Source organism: Alligator sinensis, unplaced genomic scaffold (assembly GCF_000455745.1).
Source record: "Alligator sinensis unplaced genomic scaffold, ASM45574v1 scaffold118_1, whole genome shotgun sequence".
In the NCBI taxonomy this organism is placed as follows: domain Eukaryota; kingdom Metazoa; phylum Chordata; order Crocodylia; family Alligatoridae; genus Alligator; species Alligator sinensis.
The window spans coordinates 1,932,304-1,954,113 of record NW_005841850.1 but is presented as its reverse complement, the minus strand read 5'-3'; the positions used below and the strand labels follow the sequence as shown (position 1 = coordinate 1,954,113).

Below are 21,810 nucleotides of genomic sequence, written 5' to 3'. Positions count from 1 at the left end.
TGTGGTATCTATGTCCCTAACCTGTGTGCACAGCAGCACAATAAGCAGCCTTACCTGGAGAAGCAGCAGCTCCGAGGTGGTGCCCATTACCGAGGAGATAAAACAGGCAACTAGTCATTAACACTAGTCAGTCTCTTGGGTATTGAAAACAAACACAGAAAAATATCCCAGTAAGATGCTAACTGAGCTCCAACTGGTTATTTTGGGGTGATCATTTTGTGGTGCACAGCAAAGGAAAAAAAAAAGAAACAGCAAAGGCAGGCAACAAACAGCAGATGCTCAGTGCTCGCCAAAACCCAGTCTCCCTTACCTGTTAATGTTAATGATATGACCGTCATCAATGCTCCTTTCCTTCATGGACTGATAAGCTTCTCGGGTGCAGATACTTACAGCCATAACATTGACCTGAAACAGCAGAGCAGGAATGAGACCAAGGCCCAAAGCAGTGGACATGCCATCTAAGCTCATTCTGGTAAGTTTTGAACAAGTTTGCTCCTGACTTATGCCTGAACGATACTGAAATCTGCTCCTGATTTATGCCTGAACGATATTGAAATTTGCTCCCGACTTGTGCCTGTGTGGTTGCCCAATCATTCAGGAAACCATCCAGAAGCCAAAACCAACAAGCCTGGTTTAAAGATCCCAGCCAACATTTTAAAACCAGTCCTGGGAGAAAGAGTGGTTGTAACCTGTCTAACTGCTGCAACAAATCCAGAGCCTCATGGGACTCCCCAGCCGTCCTGAACTTCACAAGAGACAACTCCGGTCTTCCAGATCCAAAACGCTAGCTGTCACCGCTTGGGACAGAAGAGGCTCTCCATTAGCTGTCCCCAGTGTAGACACAGACACATGGTCAAGCACTTCTGACTCTGCCCGGTAGAGGGCAGTTGTGACACGCAGCTGGTTTGTTGCATAATCTATAGGTTTGTTACCTGAATAAGAACTATATATTCCCTGTTTGACCCAAGCGAATATCATTTAGATCTCCTAAGGTCAGTGGAGGAAAGTCCTTTGGGCTGTTTCTGAGTTATAAGAAAATAAAAGCAAATATTTATTTCTCATTATAAGGCGATCGGGGCAGGGACGCTCTTTATATGTCCAGAGTTTGCATCATCCTTGGACAACTGGGTTCTGGCCAGTGAGGAGGACTCCATGGCACAACCGCAATACAAACAGCAAGCAAAATAATAACTACAACAGCAGAAGCATTTCACGGCTGAACATGTAAGCCTCACTTGAGGATTTAGCAAACACAGTGCCGTCACATGGAGAGCTATGGGGTTAAACCTCCACACGCTGGGCTACAAATTCGTCTCAGTTTTACGGGTGAGAAAGTATCCGGAGATTGTAGGAAAAACTGCCCAGTGCAATGATCTCAGCGCTGGAATAAAGCCCAGAACAGCCAAGATATTTGAAATCCATTTGATTTCGCCATTAGCAAGGTGACGGAAAGCGAACGAGGGCTGTCTAACGTCTTACATTAAAAAAGGAGCGCACCTTTCGGATACTGTATAGGTCCTGGCTTCTATTAGCACAAAGTGCTTTGAATGGCAGTAACCCCTTTCTGGGCCGTAGTAAATAATGCACCCGTCTCCTAGCCAGCTTCACAGCTGATGTAAATCTACCCAAATCACCGCATTATTTCAATACTACATGCAACTTCCTGAGCACAACAGCTGCGCGATGTGTCCCAGTGGGTCACTTGTCCGGCGGCTGCACTGGGAAGCCTGCTCCTACCGCAGGCTCGCCATGGGTCCTTTGAAGAGATTGCTTTGCCTTTCTGTGCCTGGGTTTCTCACACAAAAGAAAGGAGCTGCAATACTTCCCTGCCTTCCTGAGTCTTGCAAAGCTTAATTATTTTAGAAAATACCATGAAAGTGCATGATGTTTTACAGGCAGATTTGTGTCCGGGAAATGCTTTGACACCCTCCGGGGGAAGGCACGATAGAAGGCAAGGTGTCACTACCATAGAAACCAAAGCCTAAAATTGAATAAAAAGGCAAAAAAATAAAAAAAAAATCCTACATTGCTTTCCTTTCTCTTGCTCGCTCCAGGCCCAAGTCCATTGCAATTAATCTATGCACTGAAGACAACAGGTAACTAATATAAATGGTACACATCTGTGGGAGGGAACTGGGGCAGAAACCCTGATCTTCCACACGGGTCTCTATGACTCAAGCTGAAAGAGAACTTCTTTAGCTGGCCGGGCCCCATATTGTCACCGCGGGCTGCGGGAGGTAACATCACCCAGCCATAATCACAAGTTGCACATGGGGTTGCACTAAGTGTGCACCACTCCGACATGCTTACCCATGCCTTATTCTGCCCACCATACCTCCGATAATCAGCCCCCACTGAGGTCATAAGTGCCCTGGCCGTCACTTAAGAAAATTTCGGTCCCAGAAAAGTCGCATTATTCTTGCTTTAAAACTCCAGTGCAAACAAGAAAATATGCTGTTGGTCAGCGAATGACTGTTAGAAGAAGCAAAGCCAGGGCCCGCTTGGTCTCAGCGACGAGCGCTGGTTATCGAATGTGACAGAGCGTGCGTGGTAATCCCCTGCTTCTGGAACGGAGCCCGGAGGGAGCGGATGGAAGTTCAGCATGAATTCCCGACCACAAAGGTCAGTAGGTAAAATGCGAAGGAGCTGTTCAAACACTAACCTGTAAAGCAAGGTGTGTACACAGCACCAGCGCTGCTTACTCCAGAGCAGATGGAGGACAGAAACCTCAAACCAAGACAGAGGAAGAAGAGAAAGAGGAAGAGGATCTAGTGGCTACGGTTCTTTGGGGGTGCTCCGGAGGGGCCACGAGAGGTGGGTCATGGGCTCCTCGCCTCCCTTTGGAGGACATGAATTAGCACTAGCACTGAGTGGGTTCCCCCATTTCAGTCTTAAAATCACTGTACCAGGGGTCTGAAAACCAGGAGTGCCAGCTGGCATCGTACAAGACGGTGGCTCTTGCCTACTCTGAAAGTCTGGATCTTTGACTGGGTGCTAAACTTTACCCTCCGCCGATTTGAGCACAGATCCCAGGAATGGCAGGCACTGTGCCCAAGGACAGATGGGGCATGTGTCACAGGTGATAGCTGGCACAAATTCATCTTGAGATTACCAATTTATGGGTGGTGGTCATGCACAGCGGCATCAGGCTTGGACACGTGCACGGGATTTTCAGCAGCTCCCAGTTACTTAGAAATGAAGTTTCAATGATTTTCTAAAGTCCCTTAAAACACTTTAAAAAAAATCCCACCACTAGCTCATTCCAAGTCCTGGAGCTTTGTATGTGGGAATAAACCATGCCAAGCAAGAACTTGTCATTTTTATCCTACCTAAGATTTTTATAGGCTAAATCCTTAACTGGTGTCAAACTGACATAGCCCCATTGACGTGAACGGAGTCATGCCACTATTTGCCTGCAATGGACCTGCCCCTACGCTTGTCAAAGCTTTCCCACCGTGTCAGTACAGACTTAGGCTTTGATTCATGTTGTACGCGATCAGACATTTCTCATTTCGGATCACACTCATTTCCCAGCTCGGACGTGATTTTACCTAGCGTCATCAAAGAAACGGGCAACTCGCTGGGATTCCCCAAAAGCAGCAGCTCAGCAATATGCTGTCGCAGCATTCCTCTCCCTGTAACTAGATCTCAGCAATGGGCTGGCATCAGGCCATTTTTCTGCCCACCCAACCAGCGAGAAAGTGCCACTACAGAAAACAGACCCGGAGGGGGGCAGGGAACAGGGGACAAGGAAAACTGCAGTGCAATCCAAGCTGAATTAGAGGTCCTAGCCAAATTAGAGGTCCTCCCTGAGACGCACTCCCGCTGAACTCAGTCGGAGTGCAACCAACCGAGGAATGAGTGAAAGTTTCGGGTTGGATTCCCAGTTACTCTACACCTGTGTCAGAGGCCAGAGTGCTGGGGGGTAACTTTCAAGCATCTTTACAGTCTCCATCCCCTGAGGTCATGCAGAAACCTGCTCAGCCCAGGTCCTACCTATTCCTACACCTCCACCCTGGACCTTGGGATGCAGGAAATAGCTATAATGCAAATACGCTCCCGTGACATCTGACTTACCTCTGATCTGTTCCCCACGCCAGGGGCTGGAGGCAGGATCAATGCAGAATCCTTGCACCCCTAACCCTGAACCATCCCATGAGGCCCTCTCCCCAGAGGTGTTTGTAGGTATTTTTCAGGGAGGGGAAGTGCGACAAGAACAGCATAAAGAGGCTGTCTGTCAAACCGTAAGCCAGCCCTCTGGCCCTGATGCACCTTCCAGACTTCACAGAAGTAGGAGCCTAGGAACAGCCAGGCTAAATCAGACCCAAAGGTCCAGCATCCCTGTTTCTGAGCACATCCAAATCCAGATGCTAGACACAGGCACAGCAACCTTGCAGTAGACAGACATGGGATGATCTGCACCACACTGGTTTTAGCCTGGGTCCTCATATGGAGTGATTAGCTTAAATTGCACCCAAGTATGGTAGAATCACAACTCATTCCTGGACTATATTTGTTAAGTGGCAACAGCAGGCTCAGTGCTGTTGCAACCATAAAGGGGATGTGGCTGACCAGAGAAACCTGAAGTCCAGGATAAAAAAAAACAATGGATCAATGACTGTTTAAGGATTTTTTTTTCTTCTCCATTGGCACAGGAGGATTTTGAAATGCTTGTATGACATCCTTCAAAATAAAATACATTTGCTAACGCTTCCCCCCCCAGCAGACCTTTGGAAGAAATTGTTCTCCACATTCTGTTCTCCGCTTGGCAGGGACTCACTGGCCCATGAAAAGAGCTGGCAGCCTCTTTTACAACACACCCTTTTAAAAAGTTTCAGAAAGTGCAGCAGAACTAAACCTCATGTTGCTACGGGCATGCAGACACACCGAGTATCTCTGTCTGCTGGATCTATTCTTACAGAGAAGGCAAAACCTCCCTGCCAGACCAAACCTGGCTCCAGTGCATTCAGAAAATGAGGACTTCTAGGCTGTGAGATCGTAATGGTCAAATCCAGCCATTCAGAGAAGAAGGAAAACCCACAGCTATTTTTATACATATTCAAATTGTATCGAACAGGTCAAAAATCATGAGCCAAATTCAGAAGCCAGATTCAAGACGGATCACTGCATATAAAGACTTGTGGTTACATAGACTTTGCCTCTATAGTAAAAGTGCAGCACAAACAAAGTCCATTATATTCAAATCAGGTGCAGCCACAAGGCAAGCTGCCAATGTGGCCCCGATTTGGATAAAATTTGGACATCCTGTTTTATCACATGGACAATTAATGCCACCACTAAGTCAGGGCACGCATATCCCGGTACGTGTTGCACCCACAAGCAAAATCACACACTTTCGGTCTGGGCGATTTTTGGTCTTTGTCATTTCCAATTGTTTAAATCCAAAAAGAAGTGAATCTCCGGGAGAGGGGGGAAATCAGAGAGTGCCCCTTGGGCACTGAGATGTCTCACAAGCAATTCTGGCCCTGTGGCAGGCAGATTTCCACTACTGAAAGGAACCAAACCCAGATCTGAAGCTTCAATCCTGCAACTTAAACCACAAAGCGGTGCCTCACTATACTTTTACTACCATGCCACGAATTGCCTACGTATATACAAGCACTCATCCATGGAACGGAAGGAGGAGAGCAGTCATCTAGGAGGAGACCAGCTCAGAGAGCAAGCCTGATTATCAGATGTCTGGTCAATATATAAAAAAAAATACCACCGCTCTGCCTGGCTCATCGCCCGTCCCATCCCACACGTGCTACTCACGTCTATCATTGTCCTCCAGCCCTCCGTCTTCCCAGAAAGAAGGGGCTCTGGGCGTGCCAAGCCGGCGTTGTTGATGCACACGTCCACCCCCTGGTGCAGCGTCTTGATTGCAGAGAACATAGACAGGATCTCCTCTTCGTTGGACAGATCGCACTTATAGGGTATGAGGGTACCAGGGTAGCCTGCGCTCTGGCATTCTGCTGCCAATTTCTGGAAAAAAAAGAATAAGGAAAGAAGAGATAAAGCAATCGGGAAATGCCCAAGTGATCTTCATTGCAGTGCTTCATCCAATTATTTATTTGCAATGAAGAACCTAAAGGCCCCAACCAAACACTGAGGCCCCATTTTACTAAGCCTTGTGCTCACAGACCATCGCTCACCATCTATTTTAAGCACGCAAGGCAGAAGCAGGACAGGTGAAGAGACTCACCCGAGGCCATGTAACCCAGTCAGCTGCAGAGCTGGAAATAGAGCCCAAGCTGCCAACCTAACGCCCCGTCTCCTGGGCCCTACCGACTCTCACACCATCTTTCTAGGGCAAGGCTGTCTGGCGCTCATGTTCTGACAGCCACAATTACCATCCTTGTGTCTTGATCTGAAAAAGTCTCTGAAGACAGAGACTAGGGCTTTGGCAAGAGGACTGATCTTGCCTTCAGCGTAGGCTGCTTTGCTGACTGTCTGTCACTCGCGCATTACTCTCGCTCATCCAACTCCCTAGACTTTATCCGCTAAGGGCTGGATGCTATAAATGTCACAGACATAATGACTCCGAGCTGAATCCCCTCTGGTTTATATTTATAGGGAGAGAGCCACAGGTGGTGTAAATCAGTGTGTTTCTTCTGATGTCAATGAGCTCTGCTTGTTTTACGCTAGATGACACGTCTGGCCCACGCTGTCTGGCGCATGCACTGGATTGTAGCGTTTGCTAGCAGGAAGAATAATCTGCTAGGTGCAGAGATGTTTTAAGTATCATGGTAAATTAAAAACACGTGGACTAGACCACAGCATGGACTAATGGCAGCATTCTTGGAGTCATTAAAAGGCTTCGTTCAAAGCTCGTTATCAGTCCTTCAGAAGCATCTCTGCACAAACGCCACCCTCCAACTAAGTCATTTTTGCTACTTCAATACATTTATTCCTTATTCTGGCACTTTATTTGTCTCCCATATGTGGTGTACACAATGGCCAGCCTCCAGGGTCATTCATTATGAAGAAGGATTCATTAGCTAAGCTGCTGTGCCACAACTTTAACAAAACCTATCTTCTTACTAACAATCCCCCCAAACTAGGCTGCTAAATAGCCTCATTACCTAGATCAGCCTTGCAGTCAAGATACGTCAAGAAACGTATCGCAGGTCCAGTGCCCCGTGAGTCTGCAGTGAGAGTTCGATCGGGAGCGAATAAAAGGCAAAAAACCTCCAAATACGCAATTCAAGGGACTGGCGACTTGTGCGTTTGCATTTTCAATGCGCACGTTTAGTGTCAGGCATGTGTTTAGGGAGTGTGGTAAACAGGGTCCTTGTGCGAGCTGCCTGGACCCCATACCAACCCAAGCGTACGTCCAGTGAAAAAATGCGTTCTGATGTCTCAGCCACCCAAACACTTGACGTGAGCAGACATCCCCTTGGGTGCCTTGCTGCTGATGCACATCATATTCGTCTGGCATAACTAGCTGAGATAGGTGCCAGGCACCTGCCCGTAGGCGACTCTTCCTGAAAAGAAGAGCCTACATTTGTGGAGGCTGGCGCATCTACTGCACCCAAGCGAGGGACCTAGAAAAGGGTCTTGGAGTCAGGTCCAGCACCCACCTGACAACAATGGAAAGGTTCCCGCTGACACGGGTGGGTGCTGAATCAGGTGTTAGCATTGGGTGCAGGTTAGAAAAACATGCGTCTGGGCTGGGTTGAACAGGCAAGATCCTGCCTGGAGCAGGGGATTGGACTAGACTTTCTCCTGAGGCCTCTTATGGCCCTGCGACGGTTAAGCATAGCTGCACAAGTAGGATTGCAGTGATCCATTTACCCCACTCCCCTATGATGTCTCATGACTGATGTGAAGCACACAGTCTTTATTCTTCTCATAACCCTTTTCTTACCAAGTGACACATTCAGACATATTTTAATCTGCAAAATGGACTCGGAGGAAATGTTTCGACAAACTTTCCCTTTCCCAGGTTCTATTTTGCAGATCAGCTGCTGCAGTGACAATGCACAGATTCACAGAGGTTTATGGCTGGAAGGGCCCTCGTGAGACCATCGGGTCCAGCCCCCCTGCTCTGGGCAGGGAAGACAGCTGGGGTCAAATCACCCCAGCGAGGTATGCGCCCAGTCTCCTTTTGAAGATCTCCAGGGTAGGTGCCTGCACCACCCTGCCTGGGAGTCTATTCCAGAGTCTGGTCACACGGACCGTGAAGTTTTTCCTTATATCCAGTCTGAAACCTTCTCCTAGGAGCTTATGACCGTTGCTCCTGGTTTGCGCTTTGCTGAAGAGTTGTTCGCCCAGCCCCCGATGCTCACCCCTGTGAATCTGGGAAAGTATTGCTATAAATGCTGGAAAGCATTTTCCTGGCTTAAAACACTCAGCAGAATACAGTAATGCACTCACGCATACAGAAGACACTCGAGGTGTCCCATGAAATCTAAAGGGGAGGGATGCTCTGATGCTTTACTGAAGTGGGAGTCAGGAAACGTCACATCTATCCTGCTACCCATGTTCTTACAGCCGCAGTTTCAGAAGTTACTGAACTGCGTCCTTCTACCTTGGGCCTGATTTTCAGTTGTATTTCGCTCCCATAACTACAAATGGAGGGTTGTGTTCACGGCGGAAGAAATCTGGGACATAAGTCAAACTTTGCCTGATTTTTTTTTTTTTAATATATATTTTTGTCCTTTTTTTCACTTGAACTTGAGTTGTTCATCCTGGGCGTGATATTCCACTACGCTACGGTTCTGCTATTCCATCCTGGCAGGGTACAAGGTATTTAAAAGTGGGTCTCGGTGTAATTCAGCACCACAGTGGTACTCAGAGCAGGCAGCCAAGGGGGAATTACATTCGCTATACTGCTGAGCAGTATAAAGCGACTTTATTGTAAGACAATTGGGCCCTTTATCGCCAAGCAAGATTATCAAAGAAAGGCTGCTTTGTGTTATGCTTCTCATCACTTACCTCTTCAAATCCCACTGGAATAACTCTGCTAAATTCAACAGAGAAAGGGTTTCAGGCTTTGGCCTCAGGGCCTGGAGTTTACTACCAGAACAGGTGTGCTTTTTTTACTTTGGAGTGGCACAGCGAGGACAAGGCACTTTAATTTTACTGCAAGAAAAACCAGTCCCATGCAAGGCCATAGTGCTGGTCTTGCCGAAGTTTATCTTGTGGCAAAACCAAAGGACCTTGTCTTCAGCATGTCTTTACCTGGAGATAGAGAAAAGGGTAGATAAGGTGTGTGAGCTATTTTGCAATGAAGATAAGGCTTAAACCCAGAGAAGAATCAGGACCTCTGGGCTGAGCTCATTGCTGCCCTGGCACCTGATTAATCACAGCAATAAGAAATGAAATAAAGTGCTACTACTAGCAACCTCCAAAACTCACCCAGTACTAGCATAAATGACTAAACAGCGCAAAGCAACTGTCCCCAAAAGTACAAACCCCAACATTGGCTCCAGTGTTACCCCACTGACTTCTCTGCAGATACTCCCAGCTTTTTACCGCTGTAATCATGCTCGCATAATAAGACCTTTAATTAGCAGCTGAATCCCATCCCAGGAGCCCTGTTATCCATCACCAATTTTACGCTGAATTCCACTTTATTTTTTAAACCTAACCCCCCAAGTGGCCTCCCAAGCTAGGATCCACATGCTGAAAATGCAACGACTCATTTCACAGAGCAAACAACAAATCTATGCATTGCAAAAATCACATGAAAAGGTCGGGCAAGCGACTACGAGGTGGAATTCTTCTCCCTCATAAAAAAAAACCCACCTAAGTGAAAGGTGGTTGTGCAGGGATGGAGAAGTGAAGAATATAACTGAACACAAAAAGGGTGAGATTATTAGATACATTATTTTTCACAGTATTATCCTGCTTGGTCCCTGGCATTAAACCAGCGAAAATTCACCCAGCGGCCTCTTTACATGATGGGAACCAAAGGGAATTTGTGTTTGCATGTTTTTTATGCGAATGCGGCTGACAAACACAGCGCCATCTATTATTCATGTGTGCAACGTTTAGGACTGGATTCTCCTCTTCAAATGGTTGAAAGCAAAAGCCGCTCATCTCGAGTCCAGGATGTTACAGTGGTGTAACTGCGAGGGAATCCAGCCCTGGAGCATTTTATTTTCTAAAATCCTGCCTCCACATGGACCGGGGAAAAATATCGCTGTGTACATTCACAAGGGGTATTAGCATCAATACCGAGATTTACCTCTTATTACAAGGCTGTAAATAGCTTTCCAGCCAATGCCTTAAACATTGCAATGCAAAAATGGTCTATGATCTGCACTCCAGGGGCTACAACCTGGTTCCACCTCCAGCAGCTTTTCAGCACGCTTAACTTTGAGCAACGTGGAAGCAGCTCCAATTTCTCCACTCGGCCAAACTCCTCCTCAAAAAGCCCCTGGGATTAGGAGGGGTATATTTTTGCCTCCCTTCCCCGTGTCTTGCATCAACAACAGCTCTGTGTCCCCGTCCTATTTATTTGTTCCAATTTCCATTCCCCTGGGAGCCTCTGATCCGACATCAGCCAGCACTTAGCGCTTCACAGTGAGACTGTTTAAGGTAAAATCAAGCCATTTGTTTTAAATGCTAATATTAAAAAAACAACTTTACACAGATAAGATCCTTCATCTGCCTGTGAACTACTTAACTGAACACAAAAGCTTGCACATTTATACAGCACCCACCACAATAGAGATCTCTGAGCAAGGAGGGCCTTCCCAGAATACAAATCATAATCGATATATAAAGCCACATCATTGATAGATTGTAAGTTTAAGGCACATAAGCAGAGAAAGGACCCGGGCGATCTCAAGCCTTGCAAATGCTAATTATCGGTGATTATTGTAAGCGTCCAGCTCTTTTATCAAATGAAATGATACAAAGCAAATGAGATGAGAGGCACTGCTGCTAGCCATGTGTGTTCATCATTCAGCTGTCGCAGCCCCAAATTCTCCAGGGGATGTCCTTTTGCCCCTTTCCAAAGGGTCCTGATGCTAATGAGAAACAACATCCCGCCTCTGATGTGTCATATTAGAGACGGTGACAGCTTCCAGCGCGAGGCGAGAAGTCACGTGACGTCTGGTTTCTGCAAAGAGATGGACTCTGGCTACAAGCGTCCACCAAATCGCTTGCGAATTCGGTCGCCCGCAGCAGTTCCATCAATGTGACATTTCAGCGGGGGCAATAAAACTTAGATCCTGTCAAAAAGGGAGCTTTCGTTTTCTCCGCAGCCGTTTCCCCTACCTCCAAGATGACTGCGATTTGCAGTGCTTTCTGAAAATAAGCTGAGCACGGTGCAGGGAAGTCAACAGCCACCAGCTGGAGGCAGAAGCTTCCACTGAACGGTACCGATGCTTAGGTACTCCTTGCATTATAGCTCCACCAAATCAGTCCAGCCTCCTTGTGCAGGGTGCTGCAACCAAAAGAAGTCCCCGGCTCCAACCAGCTTACAAGCTGAGCACAAAATAAGAGATAAGCGATGGATACAAACAGAGGGAGCAAAAGTGACCAGCATGTCAAGCAACGGGACACTGTCCCACTGTAGAGTTTTTCCCCCCCCGCTATGGAGTTTTGCATAGGCATCATCATCATCATCGTGATAATAATAACAATAATAATGATGTCACAAAAGCATGTTCAGGATGGGTTTGAACCCCATCTCACCCTGGCACAAATCCCTTCCAAGACTTGCAGGCTGATTTCTTCCCAAATCTGGGTTGAACAGTCCCTGTAAGGAAACAGAAATGTGCCCAGTGCTATTTAAACCTGCTTAAAAAACAGAATGAAGTGAAGCTGGGGAGGAGAAACAACTCTGTGCATGTAAAGAGAAAGGTTTGACCGCTCTGAGGACAGCTAGTTCTTGTCCCTAGACTCGTGTGATGAACCCGTGCTTTGATAATAGCACATCTAAGAGCTCTCATTTCACTAAAAGTCCTGTCCCTCCTGTTCCCATTGCCTTTGACCCGATTACAATGCATCTTTGCAGACAAAGAAAACCTAGAAAAGAAGAAAACAAACTAAAATGCTCAGGCTAGTATTGTGCTATTAAGGCTCAGGCCTCGCAATGGAAACTGGAAAGAGCAAAGCAAGGGACAGGGACAGAAAAGCAAGGGAGAACGCAGTGGATGCCTCTTTATGCTGCCAGAGATACAGGAAATAAGAATAATCAAATCTCAAAGATGCCCAAATCACTGGACAAGCCTCATCAGAGCTTCCAAACGTCTGGAAACACTGGCCCGAGAGTGTGCAAGGCAGCGAAGGGAATACCCCTCCCACTGCATCAGAGTGCATGATTATGGGACATACCTCGTCGCATCACCCTTCACCTTCCTGCAAGAGGCCGACTTGTGTTGTTTCCTAAAAGCGCATGTTTGCCACTGTAAAATATGTCAACAGACCGCTGGCAGCCACATCAGCCGGTGGGGAGAACCAGTCTGATCTCAGGAGGGAAGTGGGCTTACATGCGATCAGTACTGGAACAGGAGGCCTCCAGGCAGCCTCTGGAGAGGGCTGCGTTAGCTATTGAAAAGATCATACTCTTCCCTCCATGTCAGTGATGAAATATAGAAAAACCCTGAATTAGGGTCGTCTCCTGCGGCTGGCACTCACTTTTGGAAGAGACATGAAACTAGAGGTCCTTACTACCTGCAAACATCCAAATTTCCAGGTCTCTTCCTGGGCTCCACTGAGGTCAGGCAAGGCAAGGTCCTAAACCAAGCTGGAACCAGGGACAGCGCAGTCCTGCCTTGCTAAATCTCAGCTGCTTTTCCAGCAGATGCAGTGGTCCTGATTGCCCTCTCCTACACACGGGACCAATGGGGATCTGATCCCAGCTCTCCCAGTGACTTGCTGGGTGATCTCAGGCCCTGTCTCAGTTTCATGCATCTGTAAAGCTGGGACAAAAAACACTTATTACTCAGTAGGATGAAGAAAGGCGTAACCTGAGATTTTCAAACCCCTCTAGGAAAGCCGAGTGCCAACTTCCCCCTCATTTTATTTGGGGGAAGCCGGCCAACCCCCCCTTAGATAACTTTGCAGGTCTCAACCGTAACATCGTCAGTGGGCACTTCGCCAGATCCTATGAGGCTCTGAATGGCTTAAAACAGAGGCACTCTCATAATGCAAGGTATTAGTACTATTACTACAGAACCAAAGAAGTGGAGCGGGGACAAAGACCTGCTGACTGCAGCCCAGCTGACAAGGAAATCAATACATCTGAATAGCATCATTGTGTCTATGGAGGTCTGTTTGTGCTGAGCTAGACAATATTTCTGTAGGACACAGCATAAAGCTGCCCTGAGATTGAATTATCACCCTCCCGTGGTCTCTTGTGTGTGGTTTCATTTTGCCATGTATGTGATCCTGCTGACTGTGCGCTGATAAGGTTTGGAAGAATACAGACATGGTGGGGGGTTTAAAAAAAAAAAAAAAGAGAAGAGAGACAAAAGAAGACAGCACACACTTGAAGAAACATTGTTTTAAAGGAACTTTGCAAGAACGGCATTTGGCCAAGGAAAAGATGCACCCACCGCTGCCGAGAGGGGCCAAGGGAGGACAGGGACTGGGGATCTTCAAGTTTCAAGGTGGAAACAAGAAAGAAGATAAAAAGCATCCGTTCAGTCTTCATCGTTACTCTACATCAAGGTGCCAGCATTCATCATCGTTGGTGCCAGCGTTCATCATCGTTCGCACTGTTCACAAGAATTAGCTGCTCAGCTTCAGAGCGAGTTCCCGCCGGAAAACACATCCTGCCGTCTGGCTTGCAAATACTTCACAGGCGAGTCCCGTATCATTCATTATTTGTCAGCTACAAGTACCAGGAGCGGTAGGCAATAACGGTCTTTGTTCCCATACACCAGACCGCGGTGATGTACTTTCTATTTCTAGGATACCGTTTGCATTTGCCCCTGTACCTTGGCACACTGCTGCTGTATAATACAAGCAGCTGTTTTCACCCCTGAACCCTGCAACCTTAGGGCATCACAGTCCAGCACCAAAAGTCACTCTCCCAGTCTCCAAACAGAAGACAACACGTTATATCGTTGTGCCAGCTGAAATACCTCGAGGTACCTGGCCTAGACTGCCCAATTAGGTTTTTTTTAAAAGGGGTCTCCGAGCCACTTCTGCAAATGTTACCCAGAGTCTTAAAACATCCCCGGTGCCGGTGACTGAAACAAAGGAACCTACTTTCTAGTTATAAGCTCTGGGTCTGCAAATTAAGCCTAGCTCCTGGGCTGGTACCTGCAGAACATGAAAAAGCTCTAAGCTAAGCTGGCAGGAGGTGGGAAAAGGTGAAAAGCTTCTCGTTCCCAATTGACTTGGCTTCTTTCTTATTAGTGGGGAAAGCACAAGGATTTCGAAGAGGCTGAACAAGAATGAAACAGTGTCCTGGGTAGGTTTAAGAGTAAGCAGGCCTCAGGGTTGCTCCTTAGCCACTTGTGTTTTCCCAAATTGCTCATTTTTGTCTCAAAGACTTGCCAAGTGCATGACAGCACACTCAGGAGGATGGCAGCATTTTGTTCAATTGCTGTTCTATCGGTGTCTCAAATTTTAACCATTGCTGTCAGCTTTCATCATGGCAAAGCAGGATGCTATCTGGAGATGTTAATGTACTGCAGTGCAGAAAACAAGAACAGGACGTCCACTACATCTCAAGGGTGCCGAAAGTCATGGTGCATCTTGGATGACAGTGAGGCAAAGTCAAAAATCACCTCTTTAGACATCACAGAAGCACAGAGAGCACCAAAGACGTGCGCACGGTCTCTTTCTCCTCACTTCACTCCCATCAATGCAATCTGAGGCCAGTTAAGTCAAAAATGTTTCCAGTTTTTTAATAACGGCTGACTTTAGGGAGTCAAAATAACGAGGAAAAAAGAACCTTTAAAAAAGCATGCGTAAATTTTCTCTCCCCTCTTCCTGCCCCCAAACGCATACAAAAAGGGTTGACGCCTTTTTTTCCTTAAAGGGGAAAAGGAACAAGCACCCGGCTGGTGGACAGACACCTGGCCGGGGTCATCTGACCCCAGCACTTTCCTGCCCATGGCAGGGGGTCGGACTCGGTGATCTAATAGGTCTCTTCCGACCCTAAAATCTATTAAATCTATTAATTAAATATAACTTTGGTGAAATTCTCCTCTAACCCAACTCTACAAGTTTTAGCCAAGTAGAAAAGTCGTACAAGTCCAATTCACCTCTGCAAACTGGGCAAATCATTATACTTATTCCGATGCACCTAGTTATTATTCAAAGGAGATGTGAACAACTGCTGGCTTCCCCATTTTGTGGGTTCATCCAGACACCGCAGAACAGCACAAGACGGAGGAAGATCTAGAACGTCAGAACAAGCAACAGATGCAAGGTGGGAAATGGCGATTCGAGCTCGAATGCAAGTCCTTTTGCTGACTTCAGCAGGCTCAGGATGTGGCTTTAACAGAGCGAGCGCTGGCCAGGGATAAAATTAATGGTCCAAACCCGATTTCACTTTTACCAGTGGTAAATTAGAGGTAATCTGACTGAACTGAGTAGAGCAAAACTTTTATAATAATTGAGAAAACCATGAGCCCTGGGACTTTACTTTTAAGGCTCAGTCTCGCAGTCTCTTGCCCCCAATGTTTCTGAAGCTAAATCGTTTCAGTCCCAAAGGCTGACAGTAAAAAGATAAGCCCCCAGGGAAACGGACAGGAGACCTGAAGAGATCTGGGTATTGCAGAGGAATGGCAAGAAGTTGTACGTGGGCCTCGAGTGCTCGGCAGAGACGGAGGAAGGACAGTATGTGCAAAGGGAAATACCTTCTACATCCCACTCCAGGTCGCCCCCACTGTGCTCCCAGCATGGGGCAAGTTATCAGTTCTGCACAAAAAAGCAAACTGGCTTTGCAATGGCAGATTTCTCACCCAATCTGCCGGCCTTTCTTTGGATTAGGTCCCAGAATCAGCTTTCCTTGCACTTTTGTCACCCAGAAAGAAAGCAACGTGTCTAATCCCTCTATTTCCATCTGCAGTCAGCTACTGCTGTTAAGCCATCAGCACAAGACTTAAGAGGAAAAGAGATCAGGCCTAGAGGCCACAGGCCAGAGGGCTCGGTGGGGTCGGGCAGACCGGAGGGGTGAACCGATCAATCCAAGGTGCCCATGCCGGTTTTTTCCTGAGGGCTGAAAAGGTCACATCTTGCCTCTTGTTGAGCTCATCAGCTTGTGGCTTGAGACTCCCTAGAAAAGCGTGCAGCTCCTCCTCCCTGGGTGAAGGACTCCTCTGCCATAACTGACCATGACCACGGGTTGGTTTGGGGGGCGGTTTTGTCCATGACCCCCTTTTTGTTCTTATGGGTTCACTACTTGTTTGCCTCTGCCAGCACGGCCCTCCTCCCTTCTCTCTCTCTCCCTCCTCCTGTGTCATTTGTACTCCAATTTCTTTCTTCTTCTTATGCTCTGCTTTCTGCATGTGCTGGCACAGCATCTGACCAAGTGAAAGCTTGTGTTTACACATACACACACATATACATACACACACATGCATATGCACACACACATAAATAATAAAAATAAACAATTTATATTAAATTAAATTGTATATATAGAGATATAAACATGAAATGTATTAAATAAATAAATAAATGTATGCACAAGCTTACATATATAAGATATACATCTTATTTAGTGTATAAACCTGCATATCTACCCTGCCTTCTGACTTCAGACTAATGCAGCTAACTACCTCTCGCTGCTCAGTTATCATGGCAGAAACCCCCTCCCCTCAAGGCTTTCTGCTCTGTCATCTGTTCCTGCCCTCGGAAACGGCATCAACAATATTTCCACCTCTCCGGGCACGCTTGCTTTAGCCAACTCTCCTTGAGAACGAAGCGCGGCGTGTTGCCGATTGAAATTGCTTCGTAGGAACTTTTGAACCGAAGGAGTTGCGGGCTCGTCAAAGAAATACGAGTTTCACAAACCTTGCGAGAGAACAGAGCAGTGCAAAACGTGGATGGCCACTCCATAAACCGGACGAGCAATTAACTCTCATCCGATCTTAAATGAACACCGAGGACGCTTTTTTTTCCAGGTTTCAGAAGAGTTGCAGCTAAGCCAAGAGAGACATCAAGTAATGTATTTTGCTCTCTCTGCTCACAGCTCCAAAATGGTAATAACTATACTGAGCACTGCCAGTTAAGTGCTAGCTCGTAGAGCTGAAGATGCAAGATGAGCCCTACCTCTAATTCAGCTACTCATTAAATGCCAGGAAGAAGCCAGCCACGAGGGCATTAGTACTATTACATATGGGGAAATTATTAAAGAAAAAATAATTGCATCGCATGTTGAAAAGTTAAAATTGGAAGTGCTTGTTGCCATGGATACAGGATTCCTAGCCCTTACATCTAGTATAGTAAAACCACTACAAATAGCGGGGTTAATGCATCAGTCCCAACCTTTCACTAGATGTATCGCTGTTCATTGCAGCCAACCCAGTTACCAGCATGATCTAGAAATGATCTCCTGCATCAAATGCTAGACAGTCCGCAGGACATCCTCCTCCTCTCACTTGGACCATTTCACCACTGATTTCATATTAATCTTGATTTGTACTAGCAGACATCAAAGAATAGGCACCCAATATCACAGCCAAAAAAAAAAAAAACAACTTCCTGGTCCCAGTGTTGCTGATCTATTCATCTACCTTTCTGGCTGTGTATACGGATGTATTATATTGCTCAAACAGGCAGCAACAGTCCTCAAGGAAGAGTGTAAGCTTTTCAAGTTATTTAAAGCCACCATTTAGGTTTCAAGATATAAGTTGGTATTACAAACTTACACTAATGCAAGCACTCAAATGGCTCTTGTGAGAAAAAAAAAAGATTTGTTTAGACCCTGACTTGGCAAACCTCCCGGTCAACTTCAGATGCAGCTAAATTTAGAGAGATTAAGGCCACGAGGAACCATTACATGATCTTGTCTGACCTCTTGCCTATCCCAGGTGCTCCTTCCTTTTTTGTGTCCTTGTGTGACAAGGTATTTAGCAGTATTCACGGATTTGTTGGCATCTGACAGGGCCACGCCGTGAGCACTTCCACGATGGCCTTGAACTTGCAACCTCTAGGCTGTCAACTGTGCCCCCATGCCTGCACCACCCCGGCCCCCATCCCAGGTGTGAAAATCCTAATAACTCGAAATTAAGCACGTGCTTCGGGATATTGCTGAATCAAAGCCTCGAATATTGCCCTTGAGATGAAGGAACACAAATCTACTAGAAAGTAAAATGAAAGTCTCATCTATTGTTATGTTCCAAAATTAATGAAATAGGAAACATGGTTAACAAACGGCATCAATGGTACAAGAAAATCTTGGTTTTGGAGGGGGGGTTTAAGTCCATTTAATTGTTTAACAAGCTTGACGCCTTGCAAATTGGTGCCTGGATCTATAACTGGGACTCCTAGGGCATTCATACACATGCTCTGGGTGGTGGGAAGAGAGGGGGTGGTGCTTTAATTAGAGTGGCTTGCCGCTCTAATTAAAGCGCCTGCAGCATCACATGTATCAGCATCCCTGCACTGAAAAGTGGTGCCGGGGGCACTTCACCCCCTGCCATTTTTAAGCACAGGGACACTGATACACATGACACTGGAGTCTGCTGGAGCATGGTAGTTATCACGCTCCAGCAGGCTTGATGCACATGTATAGGCCCCCCTGGGTACCACGTGTATAGGCACCCCTAGGTACCACTACAGTATAAGCACCCCTAAGTACCACGTGTATAGGCACCCATAGATACCACCACAATATACGCAGTAATACTTGGCACTTAGCATGGGCTTTAAAAATGTAAAGCCAGGAAGGTGACACAGGAGACGCAGAAGGACCTCATGAACACAGCACTGAAATGGGATTTGGTCTTATTCCCAGTTCTGGCACTGAGTGACCGTGCATAAGTTTCCTCGTCTCAGTTTTCCTGTCTGTAAAATGGGGATTATGATTCTGACCTTTGCATAGCACTTTAAGATCTAAAGATGAAAAGCACTGGGTAAGAGCCAGATACTATTACTATTTAATAACATGTGCGTTATTTTTAACTATAAAACATCAAAAGTAATTGGCTTTTCCTACAAAGATTTGCAGCACTTTCACTAAAAATGGCAGTTAAACCAGTGCAGATGCCTGAGGAGAGACGCTTGCTGATCTCAATTTAGCTACATTCTGGTAAACAGATTTAAATGTGTGCAACAAAAGGGTTTGCACTGGTTTAACTAAGCTAGCTTAAAGTGCAATAGCAATATTTAGACAAGGCCCCAAACCATAACATAAGGTATCATGTACCTAATCTAATTTTGGGATCCAGGAGAGAGCCTCAGACCCATCCCCCTGAGGAGTCTGAAAAGAGCTTTCACATGAATAACACACTTTATTTTAAATGGATGCTCTTGAAATGTCATTTATAAAACACTTGTCCTTAGTTCAGATCATCTTCTGTTCCAAAATGCTAAGAAAAGGCTTTTAAAATAGGAGGTTTCAAGTAGCAAGGCGAATGCATGCAAATTAGTAAGGCCATCCTATCAACATTCAGCCGGGGACACCAATGCCAATATCTAAGGAAGAGGAAGATGAAGCCACGCAATTCCTAAATAGTTTACACAAGGTGCATCTGAAGTACAGACCATTTAATGAGAGAGATTGTATTAATAACATTACATCAAAAATCGTCATGTTTGCCTCTAGGCTTTTGACAAGGGACGACGTGATCAAAAGCTAGCACGATCTACAGGGAACTCGGCTCCCAGTGCCTGTTTTGTCACCCTACATGATTTTCAACAGCACCACGTGGTATTCTTAGCGAGAGACCTACAAGTACTATGGAAATAAACTCTTTTAAATAATATATAATGCAGATAAATTATTAGGGCTGATGTTCACGGAGGAGAGGCCATTACACAAGGATTTTCCTGTAATTCCCTATTAACTCCCCACAATGAGGAGCAGCACACACAGGAAACAGCAGACTCTGCCAGGGACCTGCCACTGGTTGTTGCTGCTGTTAGAAAAAAGAAAAGGGATTAGATGCTAGAAATACAGTCATAACAGTATCTCCTGAACTGCCACTAAAGTGGCTTAAATGAACTTGTCAATGCAGCAGCAGGTATGGCAGCAGGAGTTTCGCTGTACAGGACATTTTATCCCCAGCAGTGAGACGGCCAGCTCTTAAACCAGGCTGGACAAGCCCAATTCCTGCCCGCTGCGTAATGAGATCTGCGGAGTTGCACCCATTTATGCCAACAACTAATTCAACTTCATGTGGACTGGGACATGCAAAGTGGCTTGTGCCCAGGTCCCTCTGCATCTGGCACTGATGGCAAGCTTTTAAGAGCAGGGACCATTGCTTTTTTTGCCCTGGGTTTGCAAACTCACATCTGGGGTTGTGACAGGGGCTTTCCAGGCACTACTACAATCTATGCAATAATATTTGGCACTGGCATTTCAACACACGTAACAATTCACATCCAAAAAGCCTGGTTTCTCGAGACTTTTTCCCGGCACCTCATTTTTTTTTCCATGATCCAGCTTTTGTGTCAATGGGTTACAATGATGGATAAGTGAAACAATATCAGATGGACCAGGGACATGGATCTATCTAGGTCTGGAATGAGCATATCCCTTAATCTGGCACGACGGGAAGGAACAGATGACACGTGGCTCGAAGGGACATTTTCTGTGGCAGAGGAGCTGGAAGCACAGCTGAAAAAGTTGAGACACTTTCCAAGGATCAGCCGAGACTTACAACCACATGAATTGCTAAATCACTGCCGTGTGTTTTGGTTGTTTCCTCGTCAACCTTTTCGGTGAGATCTTTGTTACGTGAGTGCCAATCCAACTTCACCGCAGTGGTTGAATTACCCAAAACAGACACTCATGTAACTGGAAAGTGATGATTGCCTGTAAAACGGTGTTCTGTGCAGAGGCGGCTGCCTGGGTGAAACGAGAGCTCCTTCTGCTGTCTGGCACATGGGGGCAAGATGATTTATGAGGATGCAGAGGCTCCTGGAAGAAGGAAGACACTCAGCTGCAACATCTGCTCGTTATTAAGGACTCCCTGCAACAATTAGATCTAGGAGCACTATTTTGAAGTGATGATTAATTATACACGCTGTGCAGGCACAATTCTGCTTCATCATTTAAGACAAAATTCCCTCTGCCACAGAGGATTCACGCAGGATTTCAGCTGTGCATCAAGGATTGCTCTGGCCCTTTCTAGCACAGCGGATTTACCCTGAGTCTGACTGCCTAAGCAGACAGTCCACCTACCTCCATCTCAGTCCTCACATCACAACCTGCTGCCGCCTTTCCAAGTAGTCCAGGCCTGAGCCAAATCCCACTGAAGACAAGAGAAATCTTTCCACTGATGTCAGTGGGCTGTGGGTCAGGTCCTTAAACAGAATAAACATTGGCATGAACAGAGGTCAAAGCCCAAATTGAATAGTATCATAGTAGTAAATATGCATAGTAAATGTAGTTAATATGTAAATACATAGTAAATGGAGTTAATACATAGTTAACAATACATAACAAATGTAGTTAATATGGGGAAATCTGCTACCACCGAGTTCCTTAGAGGTCTTCTGCTCTGACCACCTCCAGAGTATTAAACTTCAAATGATTTTTGGACAGGCTGAGGACAGAGGTTCAACAATTAGGGTTTTGTGGAGCCAGTTGGGGCCTCCCAGGTGCAGGAACAATACAAGAACATTTGACTTGGCCAGGTTCATTCCAGCTGCTTTGTCCCAAAGATTAATGCAAGGCAGCTTTAAAGAGCACGCAACCATCCCACGTGGTGAGGACTCTCG

The 21,810-nt window shown here is 46.2% G+C and overlaps 1 protein-coding gene across 6 annotated transcripts in view; it reads right to left on the bottom strand.

Moving 5' to 3' along the window:
• DHRS11 (dehydrogenase/reductase 11) overlaps positions 1 to 21,810 on the bottom strand; it is a 55,473-nt gene that overhangs the window by 9,691 nt on the left and 23,972 nt on the right. For 3 of the 6 annotated variants that reach the window (XR_003095281.1, XR_003095282.1, XM_025210201.1), the window contains exons 1-3: positions 21,272 to 21,313; positions 5,776 to 5,985; positions 311 to 405 (exon numbers count right to left, since the gene is read on the bottom strand). Coding sequence is in view for 4 of the 6 variants with exons in the window: in XM_025210201.1 (XP_025065986.1) it covers positions 311 to 405; positions 5,776 to 5,985; positions 21,272 to 21,277 (311 nt within the window). In the remaining 2 variants the exon portion in view is untranslated. Of the gene's footprint in view, positions 1 to 310; positions 406 to 5,775; positions 5,986 to 21,271; positions 21,318 to 21,810 lie in introns of those variants that run through there. The other 3 variants (XM_025210207.1, XM_025210212.1, XM_025210205.1) reach the window with 2 other exon arrangements.